The sequence below is a fragment of the Prionailurus bengalensis genome, chromosome B1 (genome assembly GCF_016509475.1).
Source record: "Prionailurus bengalensis isolate Pbe53 chromosome B1, Fcat_Pben_1.1_paternal_pri, whole genome shotgun sequence".
In the NCBI taxonomy this organism is placed as follows: Eukaryota; Metazoa; Chordata; class Mammalia; order Carnivora; family Felidae; genus Prionailurus; species Prionailurus bengalensis.
This window is the reverse complement of record NC_057344.1, coordinates 170,751,786-170,773,908: the sequence shown is the minus strand read 5'-3', so window position 1 is coordinate 170,773,908 and position 22,123 is coordinate 170,751,786. Positions and strand designations below refer to the sequence as shown.

Below are 22,123 nucleotides of genomic sequence, written 5' to 3'. Positions count from 1 at the left end.
GGCTGATTTAAATATGGAATGGGGATAATCCTGGGAGGCTTTTCTGACTGAAGAATCAAAATACAGGAATTTTATTCAAAGAAATTGGGGGGGGAGGGTACTCAAATTAACCATGTCTCTTACCAAACTAGACTTCACATGTTCCCCCTCATGTCTCCTTTAGTTGGATTAAAAGGAAGGGCTATTTTCTAGATCACTGCGGTTATAAACAAAATGTTAAAGTGCCATTAAGTGGAGACACCTTCTCAGACTATAATTACACTGGCTTTGAAAGTTTTATAAAGCAACAAAGTTTTTAAAACTAGCAATTACAACTGCAACAATTCCTTTATGCAATGGTACAGTTTATTTCATTTTTAATAACAATTAGAGGACAAAATGTTTAAAATTTGCAATTTAAAACATGCACATTCACAAAAGGCCAATGACACATAACACTGCATAGAACTGAATATTACTCAACTGTAATAACTATTTATGAAACACAGTGCATTGAACATCGAGATAAACAAACCTGAGAAAAAACTATGATCACAGATTCAATACTCTCCACTCATGCAGCTTCACAATTTCTACAGCAGTTTCAGCAGGAATGGTTTTTCATGGAGCTGAAAATACTATTTTATCTTAAATGCAAACTGCAATTTTCCATAGTAGCTGCCTCCCAAGGCTGCTTTTTTTAACTTAATAAACTTGAAAATGTGAAAAATGAAGCTTGAAATAGCTAAACAAACAGCAAACAGTATTTACTGCATTTATGGCTTCTATTCTAGAACCATGAAACATAAAAATATTTATTATTTTTAATATTCTGCTCTCGGTTTTTGCAAGAGCAGATTTACCTATGGAAAGTTGCTGTTAATTCAAAGTAAGCATGTATAAAATCTAGCTTTTTTCCCCCTCCTTACGGGAGATTTATTTGCTGAGAAGTTTTGTGAGCTTTATTAAGAAAAGTTCTTAGAAGCAAGCTAAACAAAAGTTGCAATTAATTTTTTGCAAATTTGTTTGTAAAATAATTTACTTATTAAAAAAAAGTTGTGCAGAGAACCAATCAATTTGTGCACTGAATACTGAATTCCAGGTAGGCCATGACAGAATTTTATAAGGCAGAAATAAACATCAAGATTTACAGCAGTAGCCATGCATTGGCCTGGACCACTTTAAATATTAATTCATGCAAACCATAAACCTATCAAAAACACAGCTGCTTTCATACAGAAAATAAATCAAGACGAGAAATGGAAAACATTTATTTCCTTTCCTTCAAAGTTTAACTTACATTCCATTTTAATAGCCACTGAAGGTTAATTAAAATGCAGCAAAGTATAACTAAGTCTCACAAGTGACTTCAGTTATTTTAACGTGAGAAAAATCAGATTATGATCTCTTAAAGAAGCATTATAGAAATGTTCATCATTAAAAAGCATTTATTAGGCACCGAACTGCATGGTATTACATTAATTTACAAAAAGAATTCCACAGATCTGGTCCACATGATGTGAATGGGGTGGGTGTTTTCCCGATAAATTTTATAAATGGTTATTTATAAGGTTATAGACTTATTTGATGAAATAAGTTTTAGAACCGGGAACTCTCCTGGGGCAACTGCGCAAAAATAAACACTGATGATCACGTAGCATGGTAACAGTTAGGACATTGTTATAAATAATTTAAAAACTACAAATATACAATCTTTTACTTTCAGACTTGCACTCAGTTCCTGAAAGACTATTTTCAATGACAAGTTACAAGTGATGTACAGTGCACACAATGCAGAACAAATTATCATGTGATGTTCATATCTGATACGAGAATGCTGAACTGCAGAATTATAAAACAAAACTTCATGATCAGAATAGGTGTTGATTTCTGGAACTCACTTTTCCCCCCTGAAAATTAAGAGGAATGAGTGACTCCATTCAATGACCATATAATTCATGTAAATAAATAATATTATTGAATAGAATACACATTCACCTGACTTGATGAGAAGAAGGTTTCCCATTAAATCTGCAACATTGCTGAAGCTGGCTCACGTGAGATATCCAGTGGGGTGTGGGCAGCAAATATATCATTTTAAATTTGCTACATTCCTGAGAAACATCATTCTCCTGCTAACAATTTCTGCCAGATAGCATCTTTCTGGGTGTGAGACACAGATCTATTTTTATATGTATATATAAAACATTTAGAAAGTTCATGCTCAATATCACTGCGTACTACCCAACACTAAAGAAGCAACTCCCAGCTTTTCAATGTTAAATGAACGAGGATTTTCTGCTGTAAGTAGTATTTTCTGAATTGTAAACATTGTAAAGCAACGGTGTTAGCATTTGCCGAAGTCCCTACAAGGGACTTTTTAATTGAAGAGTATGTGTCCTTTATTTCAGAAAATACAAGTTGAAAGTCATTTCAGCTGTTTGTTTTAATCCTGGTAAAACTGTGTTACTTTTCCCCTCTTTGGAAGGTTAAAAAATCAGAGGGTTTTCTCTAACATTATAAAATCAGTGCCACCGTAATGCTGTGTTTTAAGTTTTACCAAGGCGACCACTCCCTGCTGCCCAACCCCCTCTCTCACCCAAGAAGCAAAGGAATTGACTTAATAATTCATAAATAGGACTAGAAATTAGCCATATTTCAGACCATGATCTCGTACGTTAATTAACCATGGGTATTCTCTTCTACTCATGTTAAGAGCTCCATAGAAATAATCCATGTTTTAAGATAAAAATAAAACTTTTCATTTTTTGAAGCCGGAAAATTCAGTTCCATTATATTCATCACATTTTGCTATTAACATTTTGGAGAAGGACGCCGCTGACGAGGAGGAGGAGTTCTTATCTGTACCTGCGAGGAAGTGCTTCTCTGGAACGGGGTACTTCATTCTTGTTTTTGGATTTGTGTGGCTTGACTTTGACTATCACCACTGCGAGGCCTGGGAAAGCTGCTCCATTCAGCGGACAAGTCCGTGACTGCAGAATTTTGAAGGTGATCTCAGACTCTTCTTACACGTGTGGACTTTCTAGATGTTTCGATTCAGAATTTTCTTAATCTGAACCCCAAAGGGGAATGCTCTAGGAAGTGAACTATGTCAACCCCTTGCTCCCCTTAGAATTATGTATGTGTTATATAACCTCTCTTATTTACAGAAAATGGGGGGGGCATACTTGTAACTAAATAGCTAAAAATACAGAGAAGGAAATGACGTATAACCTAATTTTAAATCTAGATTAAGAAAAAGGGTTAAAAGAATGAGACATTATTAAACTCAAATCACCTCTCTTTGCAATTCTAGTTGACTTTTTTTTTTTTTTCAAGAGGAAGTTCTACCCATTTTGCTGGTAAGTCCACTTAAAGGCAAACAGGATTCTGAATAAAAGGCAGAAAGTTTGCTTCAATCTCTGAAGTGTATCTGAAAACTAGAATTCCTTTTTATTTTTATTTTTAAATGAAAGCATTCTTTTAAAAATAATATAGAAAACTGGTTGTGGTTTTTAAACAGCCCCTTCACCATTTATCGTTGGTGGCAAAATAGGCATTTTTAGGGCATGTCTCAGAAATGCTGAAAATAATTAAATTAAACTGAACATATATTTAAAACCATAGCAACAAAATCTACTCGTGATGAAGACTGTCTCTGGCTGTAAAGCAACAGGCTTGAGTAAAACAGATGTTTTTAAAATGGGGAAAATGTACCACTGATTTGTCCCAATTAGCAGCATGTGACTAATTTGGGGGAGCTATTTGAAAAGTGAACTGTGAAGTAATTCTCAGTGTTAAATACAGGGGTGGTCACCATAACACGGGGTGTGCCATATAAGACAGCAGGCATCTCTAGCAGGAACTATAGAAAGAACCAAAACACAGGACAAAAGCCGAGCCTATGTACATTACAAAAGCCCATGCATTTATCCGACATGGTATTCCAAACACCTCGACAGAAGCACTGGGACTCTCACATAAATATGTAAGCAAATTTTTCTTGAGAGAGAAAACTTTAAGACAAAATGACATCACTCAATCTTCAGCGGAAGCCAGGGGTTTAGAAAAATCTAGAGACACCTCATCAGAAATGACTGAGACATATATACAGATTAAAAATCAGTATCATAATGACAGAGTCACATTACCACGTGTGCCCTCCAACTTCAACAAGTAAACAAGACAAACAAGAAAGAAGCATTTGTAAGGCCAAAGGTGCAACATCACAGATTTGAGTAGCAAATGCCTTGAAATACTCATTTTTGCAAATCACTCTTACATTTGAAAAGTCAAGCATGCAGATCCTACAGCAGAACTGGAGGTAAACTTTCTTTTAAATTTCTGGGCAAATGACTACTGAATGAGAAATACACTTATTGAACTTCTTTGGCAAACATTTATCAAGACAATTTTTGACACAAACACTTATTAATGTCTTGTTTAGAAATTTTGCTCAGTAAGGTGAGTCAGTTCCTTAGAGAAGAGTGCTGGTTTTTTTTCAGCATATTCTGAAATCTAAGTCTGGATATCAAGAGTCCCTTTAAATTATTACCATTTTAGAGTTTTTAAATGGTTGGTTGCCTTGTGGTATATCCAATCAACCGATAGTCAGTTACAGCCCCAGAGTAACGGCATAAGACTCCTGACCTATTCTCAGTTTTAAGAAAGCATTCTGACAAGATACAAGGTCATTTTCAATTTCTGCTTACAAAGACTCAGCAAATACTTTAAAAAATCTGAAAGAGATGGTGTTACAGTATAGTGGCACAGTGCTTATGTCTATAATATACATGAATCTGAAGGTCAATCAACGAGATGAGCTCAGATCCACTTTCCCCTCCTTGGACCAGACTGGAATTGGTCAGCAGATTCCAGGAAGACCTGGGAGCTCTCCTTAGAGACCTGGTGGAGCCAGCCTCGAAGCCCCGCCCATCACCATTCATCGGGTCTCTGCTTTGTGGTGTCATATGCTCTAATCACTTCAGATTGTGAGACGATCCCGTTCTCATCTTGTGAGAAAGCATACCCATCTATAAGTTAGAGAGGAAACAGAAATGATCACCGTGAAGTCACTGGGAATCTCTATTCTGAGTTTTAAGTACTTACTTTCTGATCGGGGGGATCTCATATAGCCCTCCTGCCCTCAAAAGTGTGCACGAAGACATGAATTTTTAACATCCGGAGAAAGATGCAGACTCAGCTATAACAGGAAGAGTGGGCTGACTGCAGGTTGTCAGCTGAGATTCTATGAACTCTGCCCCACGGATGATTTCAACCCCCCTCGGTCTTCCTCATGGCATCTCAAATCCAAGCCAAGCCTTCCAACTTTTGCTTCCTGGCTACCGGAGGGTGTGGGAGTCTAGTCAAGTGGGCACATGCATTTCCATACACATCAGGTGGATGAGCCAGAAGGAAGAACAAAAGTGAGGAGGATTCACAATTAAACACATGTAACTGCCAAAGGTGGAAAAGGGGACTCCTTCCTTGGGACAACATCATCCTTGGCTCTTGGCGTCTACAAATAAACTCATTTGTGCCCCAACATGGCTGGGGATAAGCAACGGCCCTCAAGGGGGTCACATCTTTAGAAAAGGCCTCTTGAAGTATAGAAAGCAAAAGCATTAAACATGAGTATACGTAAATGAAAATAAATTACATGTGGAAACAACATGAAACAAAAGATATATGACTAACACAAATACATTTACTACAGGGCTTTATATATTATATTCTCTTTTAGATCCTTGAAATGTTAAGAGGGCATGATACCTAATAATTTCTTACAACTCTAAATATTCATAAACATTTTTGAAGGGGGAAATATATGTTTCTGTGCCGTATGAAAGCTGAAAAAGCCCTTGCAAAGTCGTTCAAGTAGAAAAGATAACAGTACGGAGGGAGCTTTTAAGACTTAAGATTTATTTTACTGGTTCGTCTTAAGATTTAAGGAAGCAAGGGGCACGTGGAGATATTATTTCTTCAAGTGAAAGCAGCAGGATTTTAACATGCTTTGTCTTGTCTGCTGGAAAGGAGACGGTTGTGGTCAGAGGTTTCTCTCACTGGTCATTTATGTAACGTGTTGCAAGTACGCAAAACTTTTTTTCGGTGTTAATGTTAAAAAGTTGAATATTCCTAAAGCCCAAAAAACCCTGCTGTCCTAAACGCTCTGACGTGACGACAGAGAATTTATTTGCAAGTCAGAACTCAGATACTCACGGAGCAGGTTTTGTTGCAGCGATTCAGATCGGTACAAGTTCACGTGGTTCTTCTTAAAGACGTTCTTGAGCAGTTGCGCCCTCTCCGTGAGGCTGTGGGGCAGGTGCAAATGTGTGAAATGAATTATCAACTCGGCAGAGACCCCAGTGTGCCCACAGGACCACCAGAGAATCAGACTTAAACAAAAGATTGCTTGAGAGGTCTGTAGTCTAGGGATTCTTTTTGCCCCGTTTTCTCAGATAGCAAATGAGATTTCAAGTATTTAGATACTTCCAAGGCCAGCTTTCCCCAGAGCTAAGGAGAGTTTTGTTCCCAATAATCCAGCCAAAAGAGTTCTCCACCCCCTAGTTATATTTAAGTCAAATGGGAATACAGAACCTGTACAACACAGTTAATAAAAAAATACAAAATCTGCCAGTAGCGTCATTAACTTCTAAAATCCTGGTTGACTTACTACGTACGTAGTGAGCGTGGCATTTTAGAGTCACAAAAATTATTACTCTTTTTCCTACTTTGCACATATTTTGGTACAAAATAATATTTTTTTAGTGATGCAAAGAAATCCTAAAAATTACACAAAGAAGAGATTTCATAGACATTTTAATTAGAGAAGTTCCATTACCTGCTCCAATGTGGTATGAAATGTGCTCCTTAATTTCATTTTAAAATAAAACTATTTTCAGAAAATAGTATTAGGTAAAACGACAAGGAAAATATTTATTTCTCAATAAACGCTTAGAATAATCTCCACAGAAACAAATCCACGTAATTAATTATGTAGCGCCTAGAAGCAACACTGCAAGAAATAATGCATCTGTTTTTTTCCACTGCGTGTAGAATGGTGTCTCCCACAGCAGGAAGCCAATTATTTGTCAAATCAATGAGTTCGAGTAATCATTGTGAAATACACTTTAAACATCACACCAGGCCTCCCAATCATGCCATTTCTCCAGTGGTTGATGTATAAAACTTTGCTTTGATATCAAAGAACATAAGAATCCTAGTAAGTAATCCGCATGTGCTACAGCAAATGTTTACGCAATTTTGTTTTAATCACTGGAATGCGCTCAGTTGAAAAATTTCCATCTTGGGTTTTTCCCCCACTATAAAAGTTTTAGTTAAATTGTTCTGTCAGCTTTGTGTTTTGCCAAATTTTCTGCAATCCTGAAGTGGAACAATTGTTATCATATACAAAAAATAAAAATAAAAGAATCCTCCGCAGAATGAACTCGTAATTATGCAAACGTTCAGGCTTTCGCTGAAGTAAAATATTTAGCAATGTTGACATTTGTAGTTATCTTCACATATTTTTCAAGTCGAGGGATGCTGTAAGTGGTACTTATTAGACATACTTCATTGTCACTGAGAATTAGCTACATTAAGGCAAGAAAGCTAATTAATCTAAAACTCTGGTGGATTTGCAAATAGTTGTAAAACTTGTTTTTGCCAGTGAAATAAACAGATATGGGGAATGAGAAGGGGCCATTTTTAGAGTCGCTTTTCTACTCTGTTTCTTAAAATGATCTAACATTACAGACCCAGAGACCCTGAGGAACACTAAAACACGTAACTGCTTTGAGGAAGTCGGCAGCCTTAGCGGCAGGTGGTCTGATTTTGTTAGCAGAGCATTGCGGACGGGGTGCTGGGAAGTCTCTGGTGTTTAAGATGGAAATGACTACAGACAACTAGAGGTTGGCAATGTATCAGGATGTAGCTTCTTCTCCCCCAAATACATTTTCCAGGTTTCAGGCTGGCCTTCCTAAATGCATAATACTTTAATATTATAACATTAAATGTTAAGAAGGCAGATGTGGGAACTTTATCTGTCCTATTACGAAACGTAGATGTAGAAGATAATGTAGTTTGTAATAATCATTCATATGAGGCTATCCTTTTACTCAGCTGTTGCATCAAGTTAATTAATGCCTAGTGTTCAAAAACAAAGCGCAGTAAGAAAGCTTTCTCAGGAAAGGAGTGCATTACTGGGGGCAGAGCATGGGCTTTGGAATCTTAACTTTAATTCTGAGTCTGTTACTTATTAGCTGAGGAGCCTCAGGCAAACCTTTCTTGGTCGTCTCATACACACCAGGAGGATAATCCCTAACCAATGGTGGGGATTCAGGGAATTGTATGGTTTCTAGCACAGTGACTGGCACTTAGGAAGCACTCCACAAATGCTAGCCCTTCCCAACCTTGCCATTCTCCCAGCTCCCAAGGAATTTATTAAAAAAAAATTTGTTTAATGTTTATTTATTCTTGAGAGAGAGAGAGAGAGACAGAGCGTGAGCAGGGGAGGGGCAGAGAGAGAGGGAGACACAGAATCTGAAGCAGGCTCCAGGCTCTGAGCTGTCAGCACAGAGTCTGATGCGGGGCTGGAACCCGTGAACTGTAAGATCATGACCTGAGCCGAAATCGGACACTTAACTGACTGAGCCACCCAGGCGCCCCATGGCATCTATATAAACTTTTAAAATTCTGGCAGGTGGGGCAGAGATCTACTCATCTTATGACCACCCAAGACAATCTCCTTATGTAAATTCCCTTGCCAATTAAACCTGACACCTACCAATCTGGAGTGGCCTGCCTCTTTCTTTGGTCTCTCTCTCTCTCTCTCTCTCTCTTTAATGCTTATTATTTACTTTTGAGGGAGAGAGAGAGAGAGAGCGAGCGAGCAGGAAAGGGGCAGAGAGAGAGGGAGACACAGAATCTGAAGCAGGCTCCAGGCTCTGAGGCATCAGCACAGAGCCTGACATGGGGCTCGAACTCACAAACCGTGAGATCTTGACCTGAGTTGAAGTCAGACGCTTAACTAACTGAGCCACCCAGGTGCTTCTCCAAGGAATTTATTATAAAAAAAGAATCCACCAAAACAGAGATCATCACAAAACAGAAGACAACTTTGTGAGGATCCTTTTTGATGCCTTGGCTTATATTCAACATTAGCTCAACACGACATGTCTATTGCTGCATGTGAGTTTTGATTTACAATGTTTCCACTCCAGTTCCACAGTAGGGAAACTACTAGGTTTTTGTTGTTGTTGTTTCCTGGACAACACCGAACGCTTGCTTTAGTTCTCGTAGAACAGAGTCCCTCCTATGAAATATAAATGCCATTCACAGGGGGGTGCTTAATAAATAATAAGTGATGATGATTTGTATTTGTCTAGTCTTATCCTACCTTTTGGGAACTACTCATCATTTCAAAATTATGCAGTTCTAGGCCCTTGATGTTTATGGGTACTGATGTTACTATCAAGGCACATTATACATTGCATTGGTGACACGCAAACATTAATGGATATGTTAAAAAGTTCAGCTTTTCTTGAACAGCTTAACACTGTGAGAAGAACAAAAAGACTTTAGATACCTTCTCATTAAAACCCCATCCTAAGGGGCGCCTGGGTGGCGCAGTCGGTTAAGCGTCCGACTTCAGCCAGGTCACGATCTCGCAGTCCGGGAGTTCGAGCCCCGCGTCGGGCTCTGGGCTGATGGCTCAGAGCCTGGAGCCTGTTTCCGATTCTGTGTCTCCCTCTCTCTCTGCCCCTCCCCCGTTCATGCTCTGTCTCTCTCTGTCCCAAAAATAAATAAACGTTGAAAAAAAAAAAATAAAAAAAAAAAAACCCATCCTTTTTTTTTAATGTTTATATTTGAGAGAGAGAGAGAGAGAGAGAGAGAGAGAGAGGAGACAGTGTGGGAGCAGGGGAGGGGCAGAGAGAGAAACAGAGACAGAATGTGAAGCAGGCTCCAGGCTCTGAGCTGTCAGCACAGAGCCTGACATGGGGCTTGAACTCACAGACCACGAGATCATGACCTGAGCCCAAGTTGGATGCTCAACCGACTGAGCCACCAAGGCACCCCTAAAACCCCATCTTAATTACAACTGTTAGTCAGTAGTTACTAAATTTTGTATGGTCTTTCATCATTTACATACCAAGCCATGCAAATTCTTAATTTGTTCAATGAAATTATGCAACTACCACTTAAATATTGTTACCTTATTTCCAAGCCCACTAAAATGTTTCAACTTAGATATTTGGTGGAGGTAAGGTGTTTCAACACACTGTGTTTTAAAATAATATTTCATTTAAAAGCACTAAGGAAAGCCTAGGTAAAACCCCATTTACTGTCCTGGAATACATTGCCTTAAGGTATTTTCGTTTATTTTTGAAGATTGGTAAGTTTGCATTTGACTTTATATTGGGTTGACAAAGCTACTTTGGTTGACTCATTAAAATGGATCCCCAGAAAGTAAAAAACCATCCAGATGTGGCAGCTGTCCTGTGGTAGGTGGTGGTGGGGAGATAAACAGTGATTATAACTGTCCTGATCTCTGCTCTGGAGGAGATAATAGTTGTCATTCTGTCACTTTTCTTTACAAATGCTGAGTAGAACCATTATCACAGTGATAAGAGTAGGGTGGAGGAAAACATGTGATATATGCTCCTGTCCTAAACCTCTACGGAGGTTCGAATGTAACACTGATAGAAATCCAGTGTGAAAACTGAGAAACATAGTTTCTTTTCTATTAGTTTGGGGGCAGTGTTACAATTGCTTTTTTTTTTTTAAAGATAAATAATATAGGGAAAGGCCGAGAGAAACCATCATCACCATCCACATGGCCAAGTTATCTGACATCCATACTTCCATACTCTCTTCTTTAAAGTCAAGGCTGTAGTCAGTGCTATCGATAATAAACAAAGTATGGAAAGAGAACAAATGTCCAAAGACGGATGAATAAAGATGTGGTATACACATACAATGGAGTATTACTCGGCCATCAAAAAAGAATGAAATCTTCCCATTTGGAACTACCTAGATGAAACTAGAGGATATTATGCTAAGCGAAATTAGAGAAGACACATATCATATGACTTCACTCATATGAGGAATTTAAGATTCAAAACAGATGAACATAAGGGAAGGGAAGCAAAAATAATATAAAAACAGGAGAAGGACAAACCATAAGAGACTCTTAAATACAGAGAACAAACTGAGGGTTGCTGGAGGGGCTGTGGGTGGGGGAAGGGCTACATGGGTAAGGGGCATTAAGGAAGACACTTGCTGGGATGAGCACTGGGTGTTATACATAGGGGATGAATCACTGGAACCTACTGAAATCATTATTGCACCATATGCTAACTAACTTCTATGTCAATTAAAAAATAACAATAAAATAAAATAACATGAATTTTCATGGCCTCAAAAAAAAAAATAGTCGAGGCTATAGTGAAGGACAAATTAATGAGGAATGATCTGAAGATCCTGGGGAAAAAATGTATTTAGTAGTGGCTGATGATAATATGCTGGCTTATGTCTACGGTTGGATAATAAAACATGATGGATCTCATTATCACATTTGCCTGTACAAGACGTATATACGTGCTTCTCATGCTTATGAAAGGTATCCCAGACTGCTCTGCCTCCAATGAGCCCAGTGTAAACATCCCTTATTTTAAGGCACTGGGTTTTTGAATTCACATTTGTTTGTGTTATTTTGTTTTAGAAAAGATGTTACACACAACTTATTGATGTAGATCTCCAGTGAGATCTAAGAGGCCTCTATTCCAAAAACTAATTATTATTTCTGCTATAAAATGTATGGATATTTATATCATAGAAAAAAAAAAACAACCACTGTCAATGCCTTTATATATATGGAACAAATGGTTTAGGTTCTTCCAGCAAATATTTGCTATAAACCTGTGAGGAAAAATTGAATTTCAAACTTTCTTGTATTTTGGAATTATAGATGCTTATGCTCCCGAGCGTTGGGGCCTATCCACGAAAAAGTAACAGCAGAGACAGGGTTTCAGGGCATATAAGTTATTTTCTTAACCAAAAATAATAAGCTATACCTACTTAGTGATCAGGGGCAAGACTTACCATTTATTCTCCCAACATTTTAGACTTAAATTGAATTCCACCATAACCCAAGGTTGAAAGCAACATACTGTACTTAGATGATCAAACACATCTCCCACCCCATCCCCCCAAATTTCATTGTAAGATTGGAGGGAATATTCCTAATTCACTGGATAATATGGTAATTGACTTACTATTTCCACTAAACAAGACGGTCTCAACCAAAATGTTTTAGTTTTTGAACATGAGTAAACATAAGACATACATTATTGTAAGTGCTAATCTGGATACAGTGCTTACAAGTTATAGTTTCTCTGATGCAGTTTCCCTTTATGTACAGTTTGACTTCACAATAGAGCTTAGTGGAGACTGAAACAAATTGGGGATGGCCAGCTTACAAGATGGCATCATTCTAGGACAAAGAAGTAAACCACTGTTACTTCTCTGGACATGACTAATTTGGAGAGTGTAACCTGTGTAACTCTAGGTTCTTATTTATCGAATTTTTATTTAACTACCCATGAGTCAACCATCTATTTACCACCCACGACTCAGCCATCCTTTCACCCACTCATTCATTCATTCATTCATTCATCCCTCAGGTCATTCTCTTGACCATTCGATCACCCATTCAACAAATGTTTATCAAGTGCCGTTATGTTCCTGGAACCGTGCTAGGTGTTGGGTTGCGGTAAAGACTAAAAAGGGGGCCTCTCTTTCAAGGAGCTCCTTCTAGTAGGGGAAACAAACACACGCATTATGATACAATAAAGTAAATGTGACAACAGAGGCACAAAGTACCCAGACAGCAGAGTAGGAACTAATCTCATGTAAGAAAACCTGAGGTAATTGCGTCGGAGCCGGGTTTTGAAAACTAGGAATCAGGCCGCCCAGTCTGGAGGAGGGTGGCAGCTTCTAAACAAGGGAGCAGCCTGTGCAGACTGGGAGGTATAAACATGGTGTTCTGGAGCTGAAATAAGTCTGACATCACTAGACTACCCAGAAATCACAATTTTGCCCTCTTTGAAAATGTAGATAAGATTAGCTAACTTTCTTGAAATTTTACATCCATCTCATTCTCCAGGATTCCTAAAATAACCCTGGCAGTGCGGTGCCTGATCGGCCCAGTTAGGAGAGCATGCTACTCTTTCCTTTTTTTTCTTTTTTAATGTTTATTTATTTTTTGAGAGAGAGAGTGTGAGTGGGGGAGGGGCATAAAGAGAGGGAGACACAGAATCTGAAGCAGGCTCCAGGCTCTGAGCTGTCAGCACAGAGCCCGATGTGGAACTTGAACCCACGGACCCGTGAGATCATGATCCTGAGCTGAAGTCGGACGCTCAACCGACAGAGCCACCCCGCCAGGTGCCGCTGGGGTGACGAATTTGTACAGGACTGCCATGGCGATCCAGCGTGACAGTGCATATGAAGCGATCAGTGCAGCACCTAGCATGTAGTGAGCGCTCCACAAATGGCGGTGCAAGGACTTGTGCTAGAGAGACACAGACTGGTGGGTGTGTGACGAGCCCTCCTGGCCTGAGGAGAGTGAGCCCAGGCTGGAAGCCAAGGTCTCAGCTTGAGTTCCCAGTCTGACACTTACTTAATCCTGTCAAACTGGGTAACAACAGTGGATTGTGATGACAGCGACAGACACCCGAGCAAAGCAGTTCCTATGGTGTAGACACAACTTGAGCTCATGTTAGCGCGAAGAAGGAAGAAAAAAGTAAATTCCTGGTATTACCTTCGTAATTGTGTTTTATTATAGACGGCTTTCAAATCAGTTTAATCTCTTTCTTATAATGCTTTGTGAATTTAGTACATTGGATTAGGGGTCTAACCTTGCTCTTTTGAGGGAGTGGTGCTGAGGAAAGGACTTGGAACACATAATTCACTTCATAGATGACCCATGCCAAGGTCAGTTCCTAATAAGCACTTACTGCTACTGTAGGGCACTTTGCCCTATGTCAAGCTCTGATTTTCCTGACACGCTATTTTATTACAGATACAGTGTCAAGCTAAAAGTCTTTTTTTCCCTTCATTTTAATAACACACTAATATTTGTAACCACCATTTATTTAAAGCTCATTAAGCACCACACACCAAGCTACCTGCTTGATCAGTTAGATCTTATTTAATTCTAAAAACTATTCATGAGGTAGGTAATATTGCCCCCATTTTCTAGATGAGAAAACTGAGGCTCAAGAGCATTTTGTGACTTGGCTAAGGTCACACATAGCTTAGTGAGTGACAGATTTGATTGAATCTGCATCCCTCTGATTCTGAAATCTATCCATCCTGCTACTTCCATGTAAAGTCATAAATATAAGTTTTACCACTTATTTCCAACCACGAATGAAAGACAAAAGTTCACTTGGAAAAGAACATATTTAGTGTGTCTTTTACCTCTTTCCAAGGACAACTGCCCCTGGGTCTTGAGATTTTGCCTCCAGCTCCTGAACTTCATCTACCAATGTTTTAAAAGCAGTTCTCTTGATACTGGAAAAAAAAAAAAAAAAGATTTGCATGTAAATCTTCATACGAAGACTTCAAACTTTACAAAACTGGTTTATTAATGTGCTGCTAGGTACAACAGTAATCAGAGTACAGGCAACCAGTTTTCAATAAGAATCTAAAAATTACAGTAATTTTGAGCATGATGCAATTACAGAAACAACAGTCTTAAAAGGAATGGTTTAGGTTTATACAAGTTAAAACTCTCAGAGTTATTAAATAAGCATCATAGAATTAACTTTAGGGATATCTTTTTTTTTTTTTGTGGGAAGAGACAGCATTTTAAAACTGATAATCGTTGAGAAAAATGAGTACAGTTTTAGTTCCTTTCATTCTATATTTTGTATAAGCTTTGAAACAGGCAGGCAAAAACCTTTTTTTCCCACAACTATTGTTCATAAATAAAATATATATGTGTTTGGAGATAAGAGAATTTTTTCTTCTACCTGGATTTTTCTGGCTGTTTTCTAAAAATGTACTGTCTACTATTAATAGAAAATACTTGCTCTACATCTTATTCAGTCTTTAAATTAACTTACTTTTCTAATTTCTGAATCACTCATTTCTTCTTTATTTATCAGGCAGAACTAATTAACACTATGAATTCTCACTAATATCATTGAGCTGATGTTACAACTGGAGAAATCTGAGGGTTAACACACATCTATACTTTTGTGTACACAGCCGAATAGTATACTTACACCTTGTAGGCCACATCAAGAAGCAGAGACGCCACGGGGATAAACAACAGGCCCATCCAGAAGACTCCGGAGCTAAACAACATGGCAGCCTGGGTAAACCATCAGAAACAACATTCCTTTAAAAACTAAGACATACATCACTCGTGTTTAGTTTTTATATGATTTTAAGCAAAATAATTTAAAAATATTTCATTCTGCAAGAGGATATACAGTAACTAAATCCAAACTTGTGCAGAATCTGGAATCAAAAGCCAAATGTGTTAAAACATGTCTTTGCTACATCTATTTTTTTCCCCCTCAAGTAGCTAATATAGCAGGGTTTTACCATGTGCCAAATCTTTTCATACTTTTATGTGAGATTTTTATTACTGTGGTCACTATGCGGAGTAATAAACTTTGACCTTCTTTTATAACTTAGAATATCAAAATCAATCTTTTGGAGCAAACGTCAAATATACTCTGGCTTAAATTCTCTTATACTACAACATGTAAAATAAATCCTAGTTAGAAACTAAATTTACTATTTCTGGCCAATAAAAATTAACTTTGCTTTTGTAAAATATTACATTAAAAAATCATCCAGATAAATCATGATATGGTATAATCAAATTAAGATATCTATGATATTAGGCAGAATAATCTTAATTTTTGTTCAAAGATTTACATAACTTGCACTGATATGTCCTGTTACTGCTAAAGTCAAACCAAATATCTACTGTGTAAAACTCAAAAAAAGTGTATTAAAAATATTTATAATCATTCCTTTGTATCAAATACTAAATGGCTATATCAGAACCTTTTGGGTTGCAAAGAAAATGATTCTATGCTTAAAAAATTAATAAACCTATTAGCTATTTGCAATTATAATAAAATCCCTTTGTAATGTAATTATACAGAGTTTAAAAGGAATATGCCATACAGTAAAACCAAAAGAAATACTTTGTTTCACTTTGAGTCTCTGTTTACTAGAGTAAGTTTTCAGTACCTATTTAAGTGCATAAATGTATGGGCAGAACTCCATTAAAAAGCAGTCAACTAATGCATGTATATTTGCACTCTACTCAAATTCACAAGGATTTTTTTTTAAACCAGGTGTGGCTTAGGACTTAAAAATGATCTAGAGTTTTATTCTTACAGGCCAATATGCAATTACATATTAACATTCCTAATCAATCAGTCCGTACCTAATACAAAGATTACTACTTTTAGATTATGTTTGAGATTACCTATTCATTCCGACCCTCAACTAAAGACCAGGTACTGATGTTTAATTTTTTTTTTTTTTTTGCATTAACATGGGCTCATTGATATAGACTGTCAGTTCAAGGATGCTATGGTTTCTTTTTCCCCATATATACGATTAAATAGCTCTGAGCATGTTCAAAATAAAAACACAGTATTACAAAAGAATTTCAGAAAATAAATGTGGCCACATGGATTCAATGAAATAGCACCTATATTCTAGACACCGACAAGACGAAAAATATTCACATAAAAGTCACTTTATTTTATAAGCAAAACATGATCTTCAACATGTTTGCTGACATCGTCTATAGTGAAAACCAACAATTACTATGTAATAGGAAATGTCTATCAAATCAGTGGGATTTGTTTAGATTGAAGGCAGCTTCTTAGTGAGGTAAGGACCGAGAAAAAAAAAAAAAAACCCACCACCACAACAACCCCCAAAACCACCACATTTCTTTTTCCTCCTGGGGGGAAAAGGTAGCTAAGATTCTAAATCGCGTAATGGAAAATGCCCTCGTTTGCGTGGCTTAATTTTAATCTATTTTAATTTAGGGGCCAAAGAAGAAAGATTTATGCTTGCCCTTGCCACCTTGTATTAAATGTCACTGGCGGAAAAGGCAGAAGTGGCGGAGACTCTGGGCTGCTAATTCTGACCATTGTGATGTTAACTATGAATGGGGAACAAGGAGCGCCCACTATTCAGTCCACCAGCCTTTGGCTTTACAAATGAACAACATGAATTGAGGGGAAAAAAGTTTTTCTGCGTCATATCTGAAAGCCTGTCAGATTTTTTTTTTCTTTTGCAGAGTTAATCCAAACCTAAAAGATTTAAAGCCGACATTCGCATTAAAGACAGAGTCTCTTTGTATTTTTTGGATGAAGGGGAGGGTGGGGGGGGGGGAGAAAAAATAAAATCCCACAGAGGTATTTCCTTCCTTTCTGTACAAGAAAGCTCCCCCTCAGTCTGTAGAGACCATTTTTGTCTCTAACTTTTCACATCTCGCCACTCGCAGGCAGGTCAGCTGGGGAAAGGCGCCCGATCCCCGCAGACAATGGGGGTAACAGGAGCGGCCTGTTCGGGGCTGGGCTCGGGCTCCCTCCGAGAGCAGTTTGCAAATTGCTCTGAACGTGGGAGACTGCTGGGCCATGCCAAGCGGCCCCCACGGCCCCTCCTCGAGGCCCTGTGAAGCCAAATGGAGGCTGCCACAAAAGTGGCTCCCGGGGGACTTGAGAAAGGATCAGCCGAAGTCGCCGCAAAGCCGGTAAACTGGAGGGCACAGGCCTGCGCTGGGAACAAGCGAGCGCTTGTCTCTGCACAGCGATGCTGGCTCACCATCACATCGTGCGCGCTTCCCAAATGGACTAACGCAGCCCGAGAACCTGAAAACGCACGCAGGTTCGGAGGAAGGAGGAATTGCTCTGGAACTTCCACGTGAATGAACTTGCAGGGAAAGAACATTTGGGAAAGCAGGCGCGGACGGGCATTTTGGCCAAGCCAAGGGGCTTGCCCAGATAAGAGGGCCCCACCTGAGGTGATCCCCTAGCACCTAGTTCCCACACTAGAGAGAAACACTTCTTCCCCTTCAGGGCCCCCAAGTTCAGTCTTGTAGGAGAGAGAATTTACAGGTGCTACCTGCCTACACAACTTCGGGGATGTGGTTCTTAACGCTAACCCTCTTTTTACGCTATAAACGTCAGAGTGGTGCACTAGGATTCTTATTCTTGGATAAAGTACAGATGTTGTCTAAAAGAGAGGGCCCTTTGGGGAGTCCTAAGACTATCTCCTTGGACCCTGACTGGAGCAGGACTGATGATAAACAGCCCTGGAAGGAGTCCTGGCTCTGCCCTTCCTTGCTCTCCCATTTGTGGTTAGTAACTCCCAGCCTCTGCTTCCTCAGCTAGAAAGCGGGCTGGAAGAATGAAACCCCATGGTGTTGGTAGAGTGGCTGCTTTTATTACTGACACAAATGAACAGACTTTCCTTTCTTCATTTAATTTTCAAATTTCTTAAAACACCCCAGGTCTTTTTTACTTTCTAGTGATCTCTCCTATGAGTTTTGAGGAACAAAATTTTTGTCACAGTATCAAATTAAGTCTGAGCCAGTTTGTAAATGTAATGGTTTTTGTCGCATTAATGTCACAATACATGCTGGTCTCAAGACTGAAACTGACCAAGGTAACTGACCACTAATAAATAAATTGCCATTCATCTCAATTTGCTAATTTAAGAAATGGAGACAAATTATCTTTTTCATAACAATTATTAAAGACTGCCTGGGCATAATATATTAATTTGGGACGGAAAATTAGTCAGAAAAGAGTGCTATAAATCTTGCTTAGTTGTTTTTCAGGGAGGGCAGCACTATAAATTCCAAGGAGGCTAAGAGTTTATGTCAATAACAACCAAAAACCAAGAAGTGATTATTAAGTGTCTAGATAAAGCTTTATAAAAGGCCTTTCTAAGCTTAAAAACAGTAAAACAAAAACAAAAACAAAAACAAAAACAAAAACAAAAAACTACAAAAAGAAATGCTGTAAAGAATGGATTTATAAAAATGTATAAGTGCCATATGTTTTAAAAGAACATAACTAAAAAGTAAATGATAAACAAGAAACTGGGAGAATGCCACAAGTATATGAAATTCTGCATTAATATCTGATAATAAAAATAGACCATTTGTCTTCATAAGAATAGCTAAGATCCCAACAAAGAGGCTAAAGACCAGAGAAGATTTTCACAAAAGCAGCAGTAAGTAACCAGAAACATGGAAAAGTGCTGAGCTTCTCTGTAGTCATAGAAACACCACATATTAGATCAGATTTAAACAATTCACTATCACAGCTGGTGTGGGGGCAACAGCTCTTTGTAACAATTTATATTTCTATTGGCAATGTACTCACCTTTGGGAAAGGTATTTGGCAATGTGCATCAAGTACATAAACATATTCATTCCTGTTAATTTGATAATTCAGTTTCTGGAACTATGTGCTGAAATTTGAGACAACTTTTGCATATAGGTTAGTATCCCATGAGACTTCTGTGGTCACTAGTCCTGAGAGCACTACCCCCGAAAAGCTGATGTAATGTCCCAAGGCTTAGTAAAGGTATAAGCAAACCATAGCAGCACCCTCTTGAAGGGTCACATCACAAAGCAGCATATTTGAGGCTTTGAGAAATCACTGTAAAGACCTCTACTGAACCAACCTTCCTCCTGTCTGTCTGTCTCTCCGTCCTTCCGTCCTTCCTTCCTTCCGTCCTTCCTTCCTTCCTTCCTTCCTTCTTCCCTCCCTCCCTCCTGTCTGTCCTTCTGTCCTTCCTTCCTTCCCTCCCTCCTTTTCTCCCTGCCTTCCTTCCTTTCCTCCCTCCCTCCCTTCCTTCCTTCCTTCCTTCCTTCCTTCCTTCCTTCCTTCCTTCCTTCCTTCCTTTCCTCCCTCCTGTCCTTCCTTCCTCCCCTCCCCTTCCCTCCCACCCTCCCTTCCTTCCTTCCTTCCTTCCTTCCTTCCTTCCTTCCTTCCTTCCTTCCTTCCTTCCTTCCTTCCTTCCAGTTTTATTAAGTAATCTCTACACCCAATGTGGGGCTCAAATTCATGAGTCACACTTGATCACCCAACTGAGCCAGCCAGGCACCCCTCAATGTTTTTTTTAATCAAGGTTTCTCTAAATGTATTTATCTACCATGGAATACTTTTGCCACAGTCTGCTTACTAGCACATCCCATGGAGCTAATTTGGGGGAATGCAAATATTCCTCGTGGGTTCTTTTAAATAGCAAAACATCAGTGAAAACTAACAGGACACCATGTGGCTGGTTATGTAAATGTATACCCATATTAGAGAATATTATCCTAGCTGTTAAAGATGCTGTTCACAGACTGTAATTATTAGAAAACTAATTGTCTAAAAGAGCCCTAAACAAAGGGAAAGGTAAGATATCCTGCTATTCTGTCAGGAGGCTTCTGGTATCACGTAAACACACACCCTGAGAAGGTTAGTGTTTTCTATTATCTATATGGGGATCAGTCACAATCTCTTCCCGTGGCTTACATCTCTTGCCTGTACTTCAGACTGTCCAGCTCTGAACTTGAATGTTGCACAGTTACTTTGAACTTGATCCGTCTCAAATTGAACACACACTGTTTTCCCCCCAAACCTGCTCTTCCGTTGTGCACTCTATCTAGAGAATGGCTTCGTCACCAACTGTGTATGACGCAAAACTGGGCTCTAGTCTGGTCTCTTTATACCACCAGCTTCCGTTGTGCACAGTATCTTTGGACCTACTACGCGCTTTTTGCCAACCCTGCTGCCATTATCCCTGTCCAAAAATGTGCCCACCCTTGCTAAAAGCCTGCAAGCTAGACCTCTGACTCCAGTGTTGCTCTGCTTCTAGCCTTGTCTCCACACTGAGGCCAGAGGGACACTTCCAAAGTACAAATTAGATTTTAGCACTTCTTGGATTAAACCCATTCAGTGGCTTCGTACCGCCCTGAGGATAGAGTGCAAAATCCTTAACATGATTTCAAGACCTTGTCTACCTGACTTCTGATGACTTCCCACAAGTCATCTTTCAAGCCAGCCCCCATCTCTAGCTATACACGTGTCTCAGTTCTTGGGATGTTCCCGTTTAATCAATTTTCACATCAGATTGCACTTCCTTCCTTAGACTTGGGTTAGCTGACACTACTTTGGGCTTCCGTTTTGGTGGCACCTATCACTCATTTTCTAGGTGCTTCTTTATCTTCCAGTTAGACCATAAACTCTATAAGAGAAAGAAATACATCTTGATGAATTCTCACAACCAAAGTGCTTAACCAGTAAGCAGGTACTCAATAAATGTTGATTAATAAATATGTTCTTACAATCCAGTGTTTGGAGAGACTGAAAGTCAAGAAGGCTGGAGCCTTGGGACTATGCTCCTGAGATAGGGCGGTTACAGTTTGCTTGGTTTCTTGTGTTCTGGCAGGAGTTATCCTGGGAGCAGCTATAACGAGGTGTTTATGTGATCTGGGGAGGTGGGAGAAAAGGTTGATCCGGCTCCTTAACAATCCTTTTTCAACCTAGGTTGTCTTTTCTGTTAAAAAAGCTGAGCAACATACATTAAAAGCGACGTATGTCAAACTACCCTTTCCCTCATCTGAATCAACAGAAAGATTTCAGTGAGTGAACTGGGGAAAAGTAGGATGACTGGAAAAGAGGACATTTTAGAGGGGAGTCGGGAAAGGATGCCGAACGTGCAGGAAGACAAGGAATGTCTCCTACCGACATTAATGAGGACTTTTAATAGCCACATGAATACTTTGCGACATCAAATAAAAAGGAGGTGACATAATCCCAGCCTTCCCCATCTCAACAAACACAACCTTTATTCTGCCAGCTGCTCTGGCCCCAAACCTGAGAAGCCATCTCTGCTTTCTCCTTTTCTCCCAAACTGCACATCCAGTCTTTGGCAAGTCTGCGCTGCTCTACTTAAAAACAGAGCCCATACCAATGTTCACAGCAGCAATATTCACAACAGCTAAAAGGTGGAAATACCAACAGACACATGGATAAATGAAATGTGGTTTATACATACAATTGGATATCAGCCTAAAAGAATGAAATTTGGACAC

The 22,123-nt window shown here is 39.0% G+C and overlaps 1 protein-coding gene across 6 annotated transcripts in view; it reads right to left on the bottom strand.

Annotated features, from left to right (window-relative positions):
• Nucleotides 1-327: 327 nt before the first annotated feature.
• The window catches only part of ATP8A1 (ATPase phospholipid transporting 8A1), a 232,601-nt gene continuing 210,805 nt past the window's right edge, over nucleotides 328-22,123 (bottom strand). For all 6 annotated transcript variants that reach the window (XM_043572754.1, XM_043572751.1, XM_043572752.1 and 3 more), the window contains 4 exons: nucleotides 15,270-15,358; nucleotides 14,461-14,553; nucleotides 6,199-6,290; nucleotides 328-5,012 (listed from right to left, as the gene is read on the bottom strand). In XM_043572754.1, the coding sequence (XP_043428689.1) occupies nucleotides 4,915-5,012; nucleotides 6,199-6,290; nucleotides 14,461-14,553; nucleotides 15,270-15,358 (372 nt within the window). In that variant the 3' untranslated portion in view covers nucleotides 328-4,914. The remainder of the gene's footprint in view (nucleotides 5,013-6,198; nucleotides 6,291-14,460; nucleotides 14,554-15,269; nucleotides 15,359-22,123) is intronic.